The sequence below is a fragment of the Chiloscyllium plagiosum genome, unplaced genomic scaffold (genome assembly GCF_037043375.1).
Source record: "Chiloscyllium plagiosum isolate Xiang-an unplaced genomic scaffold, Cpla_swu_hap1 HiC_scaffold_43, whole genome shotgun sequence".
Lineage (NCBI taxonomy): Eukaryota > Metazoa > Chordata > Chondrichthyes > Orectolobiformes > Hemiscylliidae > Chiloscyllium > Chiloscyllium plagiosum.
Genome location: NW_028270181.1, coordinates 24,175,991 through 24,192,761, shown reverse-complemented (window position 1 = coordinate 24,192,761; position 16,771 = coordinate 24,175,991). Strand labels below are relative to the sequence as shown.

General features: G+C 40.7%; 1 protein-coding gene across 7 annotated transcripts in view; it reads left to right on the top strand.

Annotated features, from left to right (window-relative positions):
- The window catches only part of adamts14 (ADAM metallopeptidase with thrombospondin type 1 motif, 14), a 203,173-nt gene that overhangs the window by 60,891 nt on the left and 125,511 nt on the right, over nucleotides 1–16,771 (top strand). For all 7 annotated transcript variants that reach the window (XR_015754287.1, XR_015754286.1, XM_087982533.1 and 4 more), the window contains exon 4: nucleotides 1,683–1,879. Coding sequence is in view for 5 of the 7 variants with exons in the window: in XM_087982533.1 (XP_087838659.1) it covers nucleotides 1,683–1,879 (197 nt within the window). In the remaining 2 variants the exon portion in view is untranslated. The remainder of the gene's footprint in view (nucleotides 1–1,682; nucleotides 1,880–16,771) is intronic.

Sequence of the window (16,771 nt, the reverse complement as noted above, 5' to 3'; positions counted from 1 at the left end):
GCTCATAAAATAAATTTTTTCCTTGTACTTAGGTACATGACTACAATCAAATCAAATCAAATCAAATCAAATCAAAATTGTGATTGAAAGAAGAAATTATTTTACTGAACAGCTTTGTGCTATTTGCTGAGTAAGAAATGGTAGTTTTGAAAAGAAATGGCAAAAGCAATGACAGTTTAGGAGCTGTCCAACATTTTTTCTTATTTAGTTATACTTAACATGCAGTTTGGGAGATTCAATGGAATATTTTTAAAAGTAGTTATGCTATTAGAACAAATTATTTTTACATTATCAACCTTCCAATTCAGTGTTATTCAACTCTTAAGTACTGGGATGATGACTATTAAATGTGAGACAGTCAAATTTACCCGTAGTAAATGCTGGAAATATTCAGGTCAGACAGCATTTGTGGAGAGAGCAACAGCTAATGTTTCAGGTGTACATAGCTTTAGATTAGATTACTTACAGTGTGGAAACAGACCCTTCGGCCCAACAAGTCCACACCAGCCCTCCAAAGAGCAACCCACTCAGACCCATTCCCTTACGTTTACCCCTTCATCTAACACTATGGGCAATTTAGCATGGCCAATTCACCTAACCTGTACATCTTTGGATTGTGGGAGGAAACCGGAGCATCCGGAGGAAACCCACGCAGACATGGGGAGAACGTACAAACTCCACACAGTCAGTTGCCCAAGGCGGGAATTGAATGCTGTGAGGCAACAGTGCTAACCACTGTGCCACCGTGCCACTTTGTTACATAGCCGATTTCATTTAAGGACTGTTTTGTACTGTTCGTTGGCACTGTTGTGTCTTCAGTACGATTTTGAATTTGGCACCTATTCTGCCTGGAGTTCTGTTCATTTCCTTTTATTCAGTTCCAGAGTTTTGAAAAAATAGTCGTGCAATTTTCTTGTTTTTTTTTATTATTTGTTCATGAGATGTTGTTGATTGGGCTAGCATTTGTTGCCCACCCCTGCAGTGTTTATGACAATTGACAGTGATTACATAGTCACCATTAAACAAGTTGTTTTTTATTACAGAATTTTACCTTGATTAAATTTCACCATCTATCATAGTGGGATCAAACCCATGTCCACAAAACATGAGCTAAGATTCTGCATTTCTAGCCTAGTGATATTACCACTTCATTGCCTTCTGAGTTCTTGAATAGGAACAGACTATGCTGCTTGTATTTTATTCCTCTAATGCACTAAATACCAAACACCTTTTAATAATATTGTATAATATTTTGCTCTTCTGTTTGAAATACATCATTCAGAATGCATGAACTGCGTGTTTACTTGGACAAGTAGGATTAATTGCAATGTAGTGCAATAGATTATAGATTACAACTGTTGTCATTAAACATTAAAATTCTGAGCAACATTCTTCAACCCAAGACTGAATTTCAGTTGTAATGTCTTTATAGGAAAATATCTGGAAAGCTGGAATAATTTAATTCAATGTTACATGTTTATGTAAAATTCCTCTTTCAAATACTATGACTTGAATATTAAATTATTCTGCATTAATTGTGCTACTGTTTGCAGATATGTAAACTGAGTAGGTTGTTTTTGGAACTGCATGTGGATCTTTTCAATGTCTTTTTATATTAATTAATCAATCAATTGTACAAGAAGTATTGATTTTAAATTTTTGTTAACTTCATTCCTCCAAAGCCCCAAAGTTTGCTGTTGGCGACCTTGCAAACTCTCTAGACATCATTGAAGGGAAGCTAAGTCATCCAGTACGAAAAAGAAGACATGCAAAGAAAGATGATTACAGCATAGAAGTTCTCTTGGCTGTGGATGATTCGGTTGTTCGCTTCCATGGAAAAGAGCATGTGCAGAACTATGTTCTGACACTAATGAATATTGTAAGTGGTCCAATGTACTCTTCATTCTATTTCACACTTGTTTTATTAATAATAATTGAATTCCACATCTGGTGGATATTATTTAAATTATTTTGTCCAGTAATATTACTGTTTTTTCATACAGTATTAATCATACGGAATTTATCTTTTTTTGTATTATGCACAGATTTGGAGTTATGAGTGTTTACATACTTATCTGAATACCCTCTCTAGCTGTTGTTGTTAGAGAACTGTTAATAAAAGTAAACAGGTGAGGTGCTGGAAGATTGGAGGGTGGCAAACGTGGTGCCACTGTTTAAGAAGGGTAGTAAGGACAAGCCAGGGAACTATAGACCAGTGAGCCTGACCTCGGTGGTGGGCAAGTTGTTGGAGGGAATCCTGAAGGACAGGATGTACATGTATTTGGAAAGGCAAGGACTGATTAGGGATGGTCAACATGGCTTTGTGTGTGGGAAATCATGTCTCACAAACTTGATTGAGTTTTTTTTTTGAAGAAGAAGTAACAAAAGATTGAGGGCAGAGCAGACTTCAGTAAGGCGTTCGACAAAGTTCCCCATTGGAGACTGATCAGCAAGGTTAGATCTGATAGAATACAGGGAGAACTAGCCATTTGGATACAGAACTGGCTCAAAGGTAGAAGACAGAGGGTGGTGTTGGAGAGTTGCTTTTCAGACTGGAGGCCTGTGACCAGTGCTGGTCCTCTACATTTTGTCATTTACATAAATGATTTTGATGCAAGCATAAGAGATACAGTTAGTAAGTTTGCAGATGACACCAAAATTGGAGGTGTAGTGGACAGCGAAGAGGGTTACCTCTGATTACAACAGGATCTTGACCGGATGGGCCAATGGACTGAAAAGTGGCAGATGGAGTTTAATTCAGATAAATGCAAGGTACTACATTTTGGGAAAGCAAATTTTAGCAGGACTTCTACATTTAATGGTAAGGTCCTAGGGAGTGTTGCTGAACAAAGAGACCTTGGAGTGCAGGTTTATAGCTTCTTGAAAGTGGAGTCGCAGGTAGATAGGATAGTGAAGAAGGCGTTTGGTATGCTTTCTTTTATTGGTCAGAGTATTGAGTACAGGAACTGGGAGGTCATGTTGCGGCTGTACAGGACATTGGTTAGGCCACTGTTGGAATATTGCGTGCGTTTCAGGTCTCCTTCCTATTGGAAAGATGTTGTGAAACTTGAAAGGGTTCAGAAAATATTTACAAGGATGTTGCCAGGGTTTGAGGATTTGAGCTATAGGGAGAGGCTGAAAAGGCTGGGACTGTATTCCCTGGAGTGTTGGAGGCTGAGGGGTGACGTTATAGAGGTTTAAAAAATCATGAGGGGCATGGATAGGGTAAATAGGAAAAGTCTTTTCTCTGGGATCGGGGAGTCCAGAACTAGAGGGCATAAGTTTAGAGTGAGAGGGGAAAGATATAAAAGAGACCTAAGGGGCAACTTTTTCATGAAGAGGATGGTACGGGTATGGAATGAGCTGCCAGATGAAGTGGTACAATTGCAACATTTAAGAGGCATTTGGATGGGTATATGAATAGGAAGGGTTGGGAGGGATATGGGCCAGGTACTGGATGGTGGACTAGATTGGGTTGGGATATCTGGTCGGCATGGATGGGTTGGACCGAAGGGTCTGTTTCCATGCTGTGCATCTCTATGACTCTATGTACTTTCAATAATATAGCATGAAGAGGAAATGCATGCGAGGGTTTTGTGCACCAATATTATCCAACTCCAAAATGTTTAGCTACCATTTGAGATTGGATGTGCTTGGCATCTTCGTTTATTAACTGTGTTCACTTAATGTGATCCAAAGTATACTTTCAAATACCACTGTGTTTTGGAGATTCAACATTTCAGTTACATGGATACATTTACTAAGTCAACTCAATTTTTTATGAAATCTTCAACATTCAATAATAAATCGGGTAAGTTGATAGTGAAAGACACTATATGTCACTGAACCCTTGAAGAAAATTTATTGATGTGCATGCATTTTCATATCCTAACCACTCGGTTTTTAGTCATGTTTCTCACTTTTCCACACACCCCCCTCCTCAATATTTAAGTCTAAGATTTCTCATCAAGTTGTAGGTTATTACACTGTGTATTTTTCTCCACAGGACACTCTTAGTCAAATCCTATTATCCTACTTTGGTATTCTTTATTCCTTTTCCTGTAACTCCTAGTCATGATTGATAACTTCTAGACCGTGACATTATTTAGGTTACTTCAAAGTTCTGAAACAAACTAACGAAGTAATCACTAAATAGTAGATCTTTTCCATTTCAGTCTGTTACCAGGAGGTATGTGAGGAAAGAGTGCATTGGCTTACCTTTCTCTTCCTCATTCACCCAAGTACTTTGGTTATACTCTGTACCAACTCAAATAGCTCCAGCTGAAAGCTGATCATCAGGTGTAGAAATGTGTTTGCTCAAAATAGTGTTTTGGTTGAATGCATGTTAGGTTATTTTGCCCTGTTGGTTTTGACTAGACTCCCATTGAGAGGGTGATTCAAGTTGGTTAGCAAATATCTGTTATCATGGCAAGAAAGTTACAGAAGAGAGCTGATAGAGAAGATGGGAGAACTGGATTGCAAGAAATTATTGCATAATTATGCATGTTCTGACTCAAAAGGACAATCTGATTTTTATCCAGTCGCTGGATGTGATTATAACTGCAAAGCCAGCATTTATTTTTGCTAATCCCAAATTGTCATCGAAGAAGAACTCCCTCTTGGCACAAGTGAAGTCCATATGAGAAAGACATTCCCATCGTTAGCTAGGGAATTTCAGGAGAATGACTGCTTAAAATGTTGGATGGGATGCCAGTCAGTTGGCCGCTTTGTTATGGATAATGTTAAACAACTTAAGTGTTGTTGGAATTGCATTCTGGCAAATGATAACTATTTCATCACATGCCTTACTAGTGCCTTGTACATAGGCTTTAAGGAGTCAGGAATTGAATCACTTGCCACAGAGTTTCAGCCTTCAACCTGCAAGTGGAAATACAGTATTTATATGGTTGGTACAGTTATATTTCTGACCACTGACCTCCAGAATATTGATGGTGGGGGTTTAATGATCGTCATGCCACTTTTTTTGCATTCATCTTGGAGATATGGATTTTACTAGCTTTGCCACCATTTATTGCCCATTTCTAATAGCCCTTGAGGAGGAGTTGGTGAGCTGTCTTTTTGAACTGCTGTAGTCTATTTGGTGTAGGTAGACATGCATTGCAAAAGGGCATTTCAGAATTCTGACCCACTTATACTGAAGGAATAGCAATAAGTTTCTAAGTCAAGATGGTGAATGGCTTGAAGTGGAACTTGCAGGTGATGATCTTCCATGCATCAACTGCCCTTTTCCTTCTAGATGACAATTGTGGATTCAGAAGATGCTATCTAAGGAGCCTTGGTGAATTTCTGCAGTCAATCTTGGAGATATAAGTGAGCTTCTTTGTCCTGGATGGTGTCAAGCTTCTTGTATTGTTGGAGCTGCAAGTGGAGAATTTTCTATCACTCCTGACTTACGCCAGGTCTTAACTTCTTACAGTTGACATCAAAACTCATGGAGTGAAGGCTTGGTAGCTAAATTCACAGACAGCACATATGGTGGTAGAAAGATGTGTTGTAAAGATGACATGAAGTTGCAGTTGGATACAGAGCGGTTGAGAGGGTGGATAAGGGTCTGGAATATAGAACATAATAAGGGAAAATGTTCTTTACTTTGGCAGGGAGAATAAAGTGTTTTCTAAAATAGAGAAAAAAACCTGCAGAATTCCAACACGCGAAGAATTAGGTTTTCTGGTGCATGTGTCACAAAATGTCAGTATGCAGCTCGTAATCAAGAATGCTAATAGGATGCCAGCCTTTACCATGAGAAGAATTGAAAAGTAAGTATGTTATGTTTGTTACATAGGGCATCGATGAGACCATAACTTGAATATTCTGTACAATTTTAGTTTTCTGACTTCAGGAAAGATGTGAATGTGTTAGGGGCACTTCAGAGGAGGTTTGATTAGATTAGATTACTTAGTGTGGAAACAGGCCCTTCGGCCCAACAAGTCCACACCGACCCGCCGAAGCGTAACCCACCCAGACCCATTCTCCTACATTTACCCCTAAATTGGCAATTTAGCATGGCCAATTCACCTAACCTGCACATTTTTGGATTGTGGGAGGAAACCGGAGCACCCGGAGGAAACCCACACAGACACTGGGAGAATGTGCAAACTCCACACAGTAAGTCGCCTGAGGCGGGAATTGAACCCTGGTCTCTGGCGCTGTGAGGCAGCAGTGCTAACCACTGTGCCACCGTGCCACCCACGGTTTGCTAGATTGATATCTGAAATGAATAGGTTTAAAGGGTTAAAGGCAGGATTGTCACCCAAGTTGATAGGGTTGCTAAGAAGGCGTGTGGTATGTTTGCTTTCATTAACAGGGGGATTGAGTTTGAAAGCTGTGAAGGTGTGCTGCAACTCCTATAAAGCCCTGGTTAGACCACATTTGGAATATTGTTTTTGGTTCTGGTCACCTCATTATTGGAAGGATGTAGAAGCTTTAGAGAAGGTGCAGAAGAATGTTACCAGGATGTTGCCGGAACTGGAGGGCATGTCTCATGAAAAAAGGTTGAGGGAGCTCGGGCTTTTCTCATTAAGGCGAAAAAGGATGCGAGGTGACTTGATTGAGGTGTACACTGAGGAGAGGCAGAGATAGTGGATGGAGACTTTTTCCCAGGGCAGAAATAGCTATTACAAGGAGCATCATGTTAAGGTGATTGGTGGAAGGTTTAGGGGAGATGTCAAAGGTCGGTTCTTTCCTATAGTAGGGCGACCAGAACTGGACACAATATTCCAAGTGTGGTCTCACCAGGGACTTGTAGAGCTGCAGCAAAACCTTGCGGCTCTTAAACTCAATCCCCCTGTTAATGAAGGCCAAAACACCGTATGCTTTCTTAACCCTATCCACTTGGGTGGCATCTTTGAGGGATCTATGTACTTGCACACCCAGATCCCTCTGTTGCTTCACACTGCCAAGAATCCTGTCTTTAATCCTGTATTCAGCATTCTAGTTCGACCTTCCAAAATGCATCACTTCACATTTATCTTTTCAAGTCAGACGTGTAGAATCTTCTCTTGGAGTGTTGCTGGACTTAAAACTATGCCTCAGAAGGCGAAGCTGGGGATAATTGATTATTCTTAATATAGAACCAGATAGATTCTTGTTGGGCAGGGGGGATCAGGGGCTATTGGAAGTAAATTGGAATGTGGAGTTGGAAAAATAAGCAGATCAGCCATAATTTTATTGGAACGATGGAGCAGGTTTGAGGGGTCAAATGATCTACGTCTGCTCCTATTTTGCATGTTCATGTAACAAATGTGTAATGATATTCAAAGAAGTTTTGAGACATGAAGTTGAAACTTGGTTACCCAGCAGCCCGTTGCTCACAAATTTACATGTCTAAGGTGAACAAGTGTTCTTAAAGCAGGTAGTTAAATCAGACAGATTATCAAGTGGAAACAGTTATTTAGAATTTCAGGAAATGCTTGTTGCTTACATTAGGCCTGCACTAATTCATTCAATTAATGCTAACTTTGATAGCTTAACTTATAATTTCTTTGACAAGAAAAATTAAAGATAATAATGTGGAAAAAGATCTGTCTGTGGCTGGGGAGGATCTATTTTGGGTGAAGCAGCACGGGCTGAGTATATTCTTGCCACTTTGACCCACAGAGTTTTGCCTTTTGACTTATAGTAGACAACAACACCGTTTTCCATTGAAGTAGCACAAGGCTTGGAGAGCTAGCACAGAGTGGGGCCTGGAGCAGCCCATGCTGGAAGAGCATAGACTGAAGTAGCAGGTTCTTTAGTGGCAGAAGTTAACCTGGAGGGTAATAATGAATGCTGGTCCAACTTTTGCTGTCACAAGACATCTATTTGGTGCTGCGTGTTTGGGTTTTAATTTTTTGCTGAAGTTGCTGAAAATACAATCTTATGAAGTGCAGTGAAGGAATTGGGGTATCTAGGACGTGAATGAACATAATGACTGTGTATCTGAAGCAGTTGGATGGAGGATTGAGGAACAACCAGGAATAGCAGAAAAAGAAATATAAATTAGGATGCCACATCATGTATAGAAAGAGAAATTAAAAAAAAGGAACGAATGATTTCCAAAACTAATTAATGCCATAAGGCATGATGCTTTACTTGGATCAGTTAATTTTCAGTGTCACTGGCAATAATGATGTTGTGAAGAGTAATTACGGTTAGTGTCTTCCTGTGATGAGTTTACTTTGTATGTACTGTCCAAATACTGCAACTTCACGCTGTTCAGTACAGTTCTGAAGCTGATGGCGGAACAACACAATATGGAGAGCTGGGCTTTTGTTTACATTCCTGTCTGCTCTCATGACTGACATACTTGTTTCGTTTGTGCAGCTGAATGATTTAAGCCTGCACACCCTTTAAATTTTTTTTGCATGGACACGCATGTGCAGTGATTAAAGGACTGACCTCTGCACAGTTTCCACAAGAACTTCCAAGTTGCAGCAGAGTTTAGCACTATTTGTGGGCCATCTCGATTAAGTGACACATAAGGTGGGGAAAGGATGTTGTGTTAGCCATTAAAACATATTTGAATGCCTTGGATACCCCCAAGGAAATATTAGCCCCACATTGTTTCCTTCTCCGGTACGACTGCATCACTTGCTGGAGATGTTGACTCATTATTTGTGTTTGGCTCTCCACCCTTACAATTTTATGGTCTCTCCACTGCTAAGGTTGGATGAATTAGAATGCGGCTGGATTCTTGATCAGCTTAATTTAGAACTTCATTATGAAGTGTGTGAAGAAACATGACCTGATTGTGGGGATTAATCATTTCTGCAAATGAAAATCTCTGTAAAATGGCAGATTTCATTCATTGGTGTAGATGGGAACCGGATGGTATGTCTCTTCCTATTTAATAGTCATCTATGAGAAAGAGAAGGTTCACACTGACAAGAGGTCAACTTAGTTCAGCTCTTATTAATTTTTCGATTAAGAAATTGACTTTAAATGGATTGATCTGTGAAGATTTGATTTTATGAGAGATGAATTCTGTCAGCTGTACAAAACCGGAAGATGGTGACCTGATCATTTAGGAATGAATTTGCATTACATCATCCCATCCTGTTGCGGTCTTTTTGTCCATATAAATATGCAATTGTTTTGGTAAAAGAAAGCTCCATGCAGCTGTTGAGTGATCACCATGATATACTGCAGTTTAATAAAACTGTTCAGATGCAGGCTTGAGCTATGCAGAACTTAATTCAGTAACTGCTTTCAAGCTGTCTCAATTGTTCTTTCACTGAAGGTCCCACCAGTTCCTGACACCTTAATCAGATTATTGCAGAAATCCTTCAAGTCAGATTTTGTAGCATGTTTGTTTCCATCTGTAACAGTTACCATTTGGCCCCAAAGACAGCCTTATTACCATACCACATTAAATACTACCCGAGGAGGTAGAAATTGCTGCAGAGGTTTAATTAAGTCATGGGAGAAAAATACACGATAATGAAATCTTAGTTCAAAGTATTGAGTGAGTGTTAGCTTAACTGATAGCTCTTTACAACAGGCTGAATGGATCTCTCTAATTTCAAATCTAATTCTGATCTTGCTGTTGTGCACTTCCGTGTGTAGCCATAACCTTGTATGCCTTGTTCTGTGTAAACATCCGATGATAGGTATGCCCTTATATGCTATGCTCTGCCTGTACTGCTCACAAAACAAAACTTCACTGTATTTGGGTAATATGTGACAACAATAAATCAAATCACATCAAACATTCTTTTTAGGGAATGAAATCTGCCATCCTTACCTGGTCTGGCCTACATGTGACTCCAACGTATAGCAACATGATTGCTTCTTATCTGCCTTTGAGGCGTTTTGGGTTGGGCATTCAGTACTGGTATAGTCAGAACATGCTCACATTCCATCTACCAATATTAAAAAAAAAATCCTTCATTGCACATCACTTTTTTACATTACTTGTGGCTAACTTTAGTTTTCTGTTTAGAATCTCACATCCAGATTGGTCAAAATTTCAACATTAGTTGTATAAAATGAGTAGGTTGTATAAATATAATTCACAATTTACAATGTTACTATTGAAATTTGAAACGGTTCAGAAAAGATTTCCAAGGATATTGCCAAGGTTGGAGGGTTTAAGCAACAGGGAGAGGCTGAATAGACTGGGGCTGTTTTCCCTGGAATGTTGGAGGCTGAAGGGTGATCTTATAGAAGTTTATAAAGTCATGAGGGGCATGGATAGAGTCTTTTCCCTGGGGTGGGGGGAGTCCAAAGCTAGAGGGAAATATGTTTAAGATGAGATGGGAAAAGTTTTGGACCTAAGGGGCAACTTTTTCACGCAGTGGGTGTGTATATATGGCTGCCAGAGGAAGTGGTGGAGGTTGATACAATTACAACATTTAAAAGGCATCTGAATGGGTACATAAATAGGAAGGGTTTAGAGGGATATGGACCAAATGCTGGCAAATGGGACTAGATTTATTTAGGATATGTGCTCGGCATGGATGAGTTGGATTGAAGGATCTGTTTCCATACTGTATATCTCTCTAACTCTGGCATATAAAGCTAGATTTTAAATCCATTGTCCCTTACCATCAATCCCTCTCCTTCCCACGTTGTTTTCTTTTGTAGGTGGGATATTGCTCAAGGATAACCATACTACATTTTCTGATAGGTGGCCATGTCTTAAGACAGCGAGATCAACCTGTGTCAAGTGCTCAGCTGGAGGAATAAATGTCATGGGGCATTGCAACAGTTCTTGAATGTGATCATGCACAGACACTATTAGCATCACTAAGTTTAAAACAGTGTTTTTCCCAAACAGCTCTGTAATTTCCTCTTTCTTAAGATACGCCCCGGATCATAAATTAGCCTCAAATTGAAAGGTGATTGTCCTGCAATGCTGAGGCTGCCCATCCAATCAGGACATCCTACACCATGGCTGCACTACCCATGATTTTTCAAAATTCCTCAGTCTAGAACACATCCAGTGGACTGGAGGTTAGCAAATGTAACACTGTTATTCAAGATAGGAAGGAAAGAGAAACTGGGAGCACCAGGCCAGTTGATCTGATATTGGTAATCAGGGAATGCATGAATCTGTTATGAAGACTGTTTTAACAATGCACGTCAAAAATTATAGTATGATCAGGCAGCACACATGGTTTTACGAAAAGGAAATCTTGTCATATTAGATTTATTAATATTTCTACAAGAATGTAACTAGTAGAGTAGACAAAGTAGATGTAATACATTTGGAACATCAAAAATCATTCAGATAAGCTCTCCCATAAAAGGTTAACGTGCAAGACAGGAATAGTGGTAATCTATTAACATGGATGGCAATCTGGTTAAGGGACAAGAAGCAGAGAGCAGGGACAAACCCATTTTCAAAGTGGCAACTTGTAACACAGAGTCACATTGATCAGTTCTTGGGCCTTAGCTATTTATGACCTGTATTAGTGACTTTGATGATAAGACAACAGGTAACATATCCAAGGTTATTGATGACACAAAGCCAGGAAGGAATATAATCTGAGTAGAGCACAAATACAATATAAAGAGATATAGACAGATAATGTATAATGAATGGAATTGTGATGTTATTCAGTGATGAAAAGGTATGAAACTTTTACATGGCAGTGTTCAGAGAGACTTGTGTGTATTTGTACAAGGAATGCATAAATTAGCATGAAGATTCAGTATGCATTTAGGAAAGTATATGACATATCAGCTTTTATTGGAAGGGGTCAGAGTGGAAGAACAAGGATTACGTACTATAATTTGTAAAGGGTTCTTTGAGACCAGACCTGGAGGATTGTGTGCACACATGGCTTCTTCATCTCAGGAAGCACGTAGCTGACTTAGAGGTGGTACATCAAAATTTTACCAGATTAGTTCCTGCTATGTGGAGGATATCCTAAAATGAAAGGCTGAGTAATGAGAATCTATACTCTCTGGAGTTTAGAAGAAAGAGAGTTGATCTTAAATCATAAAAGATACAGAAGCGGAGTCTCTGACATTACTCCCCCTGTCCAGCGAATCTAGAACATGAGAGGAGGAGACATTTCTTTACTTATACATTGTAACGTTTTGAAATTGTCTGCCTGAGGAGGTTGCCAATGTTCCATCATCAAGTACGTTCATGGCTGATATGGATTTTGATCTTAAGGGGTCAAGTCCATAAGACCATAGACCTAAGAGCAGAAGATAGGCCATTCATCCCATTGAATCTGCCTCCTCAGTACTCCCTGTCCCTCTGCCTATCTTTGTACCATCTGTAAACTTAGCCAGAATGTGCTCCGTTCCTTCATCTAGATTGTTAATGTATAAAGTGAAAAGTTGTGGTCGCAAGACTGAGCTTTGCGGAACACTTGTGTGCCATCCTGAGAAAGACCCTTTATCCCTACTCCCTGCTTTCTTCCAGACAGCTATCTTCTATCCACCTTGCCTCCAACACCATGGGTCTTATTCAGCAGTCTCCTTGAGTGGCACCTTGCCTTCTTACTCCACTGGCTCTCCTTGGTGTAACCTGCTTGTTACTTCCTCAAAGAATTCTAGCAGCATGACATCCCCTTGATGAAATCATGCTGACTTTGCCCTATTTTACTGTACATTTCCAACTGTTCAGAAACCTCACCCTTCACCATGGACTTCAAAGGGTTTATGCCCAATATATCGATTCTCCTGCCTCTCAGATGCTGCCTGACTCGCTTTGGTTTTCTGAAGCCATACTCTTCGACTCCAGAATCTTACCACCAACTGAGGTTAGGCTAATTGACCTGTAATTTTCCGTATTTTGCCTTGTTCCTAAATCGGATGGAGAAAGTGATTTTGAGGCATAAGATCAACTACAAGTGACCTGAGTGGCCTCATGGCCATACAGTCTACTTCTGCTCCAGTATCTTAAGTTAAATGAATATTCAGTGGAGATTCATGTTCTGTCAAGGTACACCTTGGTTACCCCTTAGCCTGGGAAGGTAAGCTTTGAAAAGCTTTTGACTGAAGGGAAACTGAAAAGTGATGTCACAGGAGGGCTGTGATTTGTTTGGCGAATAGGGAGTCAGCTAAATTTGAATGTGTTAAATCAAATCTTGTGAAATTATTAGTGATAACTTGCATTCAGATTGAGAAAATAAGCGGAGGAATGCAAAGTTAAAAATTTTAAAAAGAAAAATTCAGATTTAATTAAATAAAATAAGGATGGAGGGTCAGGTGATCTGTTGTTTCTGCATGGTGTGGGAGCTGGTGCACCCCATTGTGGTATATGTTGGTGGCTGGAAGAACTCCGGCTTAGAGTCGACTGGCTGGAGTCTGAGCTTCAAATATTGTGACACTGGGTGGGGGATGGCTGGAGAGTTACTTGGATGCTGTGTTTCAGGACTGACTAACTTTAATTTGGCCTGTGGTCTGGGACAGGCATGTGGCTGAGAGTGAGGCAGGTAGAGGAATCTAGGAGAGAACATTGCAGGAGCCTCAGCAACTGTTATTGTTCAACAGGTTCAACTGTGTGGACAGGAATGGGGACTGCAGGGAGGATGAAATGACTGGCCACAGCACTGTGGCGCAGGGAGTCATTTAACTGGGAGAGGCGAAGAGAAATGTTGTAATTGGGGATAGTATAGTTAGAGGCATAGACATTGCTCTCCAACCAGGATTGAGAGTCCCGAAGATTGTGTTGCCTGCGTGGTGCCCGGGTTCGGGATATCTAATCTGGGCTGCAAAGAAACTTGGAGTGGGAGGGTAAGCATCCAGTGGTTGTGGTCCACATAGGTACCAACGACTTAGATAAAACTAGGGCAGAGGTTCTGCTAAAGTAGTATGAACAGCTACGAGCTAAATTAAAATGCAAAGCCAAAAAGGTAATAATCTCTGGATTACTACCTGAGCCCTGAGCTAATTGGCACAGTGTCAATAAGATTAAGAGGGTAAATGCATGGCCTAAAGATTGGTGTAGGAGAAATGGGTTTGAATTCATGGGATATTGGCACCAGTACTGGGGGAGAAAGGACATGATCTGATGAGACGGTCTTCATCTGAACCATGCTGGAACCAGAGTGCTAGCGAATTTCATATCTAGGGCTGTAGACAGAGCTTTAAACTAAATAGTGGTGGTGGTGGGGGTTCAGTTACAGGGGAAACTAGAAAACCCGAATTAAAGGAGGAGGTAAGAATGCAGAACTCGGGAGAGGTTATTAAAGTCTCCAGCACAGACATAAATAGGATAGTGTATGGAAAGGGTTAGCAATCAAATTTCAAGCACCCTCGACAAACGAATGACAATGAGAAGAGGGGCAGTTAATACACGACTGAAGGTGTTATATCTGAATGCACACAGTATAAGCAATAAGGTAAATGAGCTTGTTGTGCAGACAGAAATTGGCAGGAATGATGTAGTGGGCATCAGGGAGATGTGGCTGCAAGGGAACAGGATTGGGAGCTGAATATTCAAGGATATACATCCTATCAAAGACAGGCAGTTGAGCAGAGAGGGTGGGTTGCCTTATTAGTAAGAATTTAAATTAAATCAGTAGTACTACAAAGTAGGGTCAAATGGTGTAGAATCTGTGTGGGTAGAACTGAGGAACTGCAAAGGTTTATAAAAAAAACCATAGAGTTAAAACCGGCTGTTTTATGTTTTGTGCGTATAGGTCTCCAAACAGTAGTCAGGAGCTGGGGTGCAAGATATACCAAGAGATAGAAAAGATGTGTAGGAATGGCAAAGTTACAGTGATAATAGGCAGGTGGACTAGGAAAATCAGTTTGGTAGTGGATTGCAAGAAAAGGAATCTGTGGAATAGGGTGTAGGTTTGCTCGCTGAGCTGTAGGTTTGATATCCAGATGCTTCATTACCTGGCTAGGTAACATAGTGGCGACCTCTAAGTGAAGGAAGCTGTTGTCTCCTGCTTTCTATTTATATGTTTGTCCTGGATGGGGTTCCAGGCGTTTGTGGTGATGTCATTTCCTGTTCGTTTTCTGAGAGGTTGATAGATGGTATCTAGATCTGTGTGTTTGTTTATGGCATTGTGGTTGGAGTGCCAGGCCTCTAGGAATTCTCTGGCATGTCTTTGCTTAGCCTGTCCCAGGATAGATGTGTTGTCCCAGTCGAAATGGTGGGTTTTTTCCTCCGTGTGTAGGGCTACGAGGGAGAGAGGGTCGTGTCTTTTTGTGGCTAGCTGGTGTTCGTGTATCCTGGTGGCTAACTTTCTTCCTGTTTGTCCTACGTAGTGTTTGTGGCAGTCCTTGCATGGAATTTTGTAGACGATGTTGGTTTTGTCCATGGGTTGTACTGGGTCTTTTAAGTTTGTTAGTTTTTGTTTGAGAGTGTTGGTGGGTTTATGTGCTACTACAATTCCGAGGGGTCTTAGTCTGGCTGTCATTTCTGAAACTTCTTTGATGTATGGTAAGGTGGTTAGGGTTTCTGGCTGTATTTGGTCTGCTTGTTGTGGTTTGTTCTTGAGGAATCTGCAGACTGTATTTTTTGAGTATCCGTTCTTCTTAAATACGTTGTATAGGTGGTTCTCTTCTGTTTTCCAAAGTTTGTCTGTGCTGCAGTGTGAGGTGGCTCGTTTGAATAGTGTTCTGATACAGCTTCCTAGAGGCCTGGCACTCCAACCACAACGCCATAAACAAACACACAGATCTAGATACCAACTATCAACCTCTCAGAAAACGAACAGGAAATGACATCACCACAAACCCCAGGAACCCCATCCAGGACAAACCTATAAATAGAAAGCAGGAGACAACAGCTTCGCTTCACTTGGAGGTCGCCACTGATGATGTTACCTAGCCAGGTAATGAAACGTCTGGATATCAAACCTACAGCTCAACGAGCAAACCTACACCCTAAACCTCAACCTGAGCTACAAACCTTGCAAAAATCTGTGGACTGTCTATGAGATGGCCTTTTTTTGGAGCAGCTTGTGGTGAAGCCCACTAGGGAACAGGCAGTTCTGGATTTAATGTTGTGCAATGAGGCAGACTTGATAAGGGAGCTTAAGGTGAAGGAACCGTTAGGAGGCAGTGGTCATAATAGGATTGAATTTACTCTGCAATTGGAGAGGGAGAAGATAGAATCAGAGGTAACAGTATTACAGCTGAATAAAAGCAACTACAGAGGCATGAGGGAGGAGCTGGGTAGAATTGACTGGCAGAGGAGCCTAGCAGGAAAGATCGTGAAATAGCAATAGCAGGAATAATTCAGGAGACACCAGAGATTCATCCCGAGGAAAAAGAAGGATGAGAAAACCTTGGCTGATGAGGGAAGTCCGGGATAGCATAAAAGCAAAAGAGAAAGCATATAATGTGGTGAAGGGCAGTGAGAAACCAGAGGATTGGGAAGCTTACAAAGACGAACAGAAGCAACAAAAAAGAAATCAGAAAGGAGAAGATTAAACATGAGGGTAAGCTAGCCAGTAACATGAAACTTTAAGAGTTTCTTTAGATATATAAAGGGCAAAAGTGAGGCAAATGAGGCTGGAGAGATAATAGTGGGGAATACGGAAATGGCTGAGGAACTGAATAACTACTTTGCGTCTGTCTTCATGGTGGAAGATGCGAGTAATATCCCAAAAATTCAACAGTGTGTGAAGGGGAAGAGCTGAGTATGGTGGCCATCACCAAGCTGAAGATGTTGAAAAACTGGCCAAAAGATGGATAAATCACCTGGACCAGATGGATTACACCCCAGAGTTCTAAGGGAGATAGCTGAAGAGATAGTGGAGGCATTAGTGGTGATCTTTCAGGAATTGCAAGAGTCAGGGAGGGTCACAGAGGACTGGAAAATTACTACCGTGACACCCCTGTTTAAGCAGTG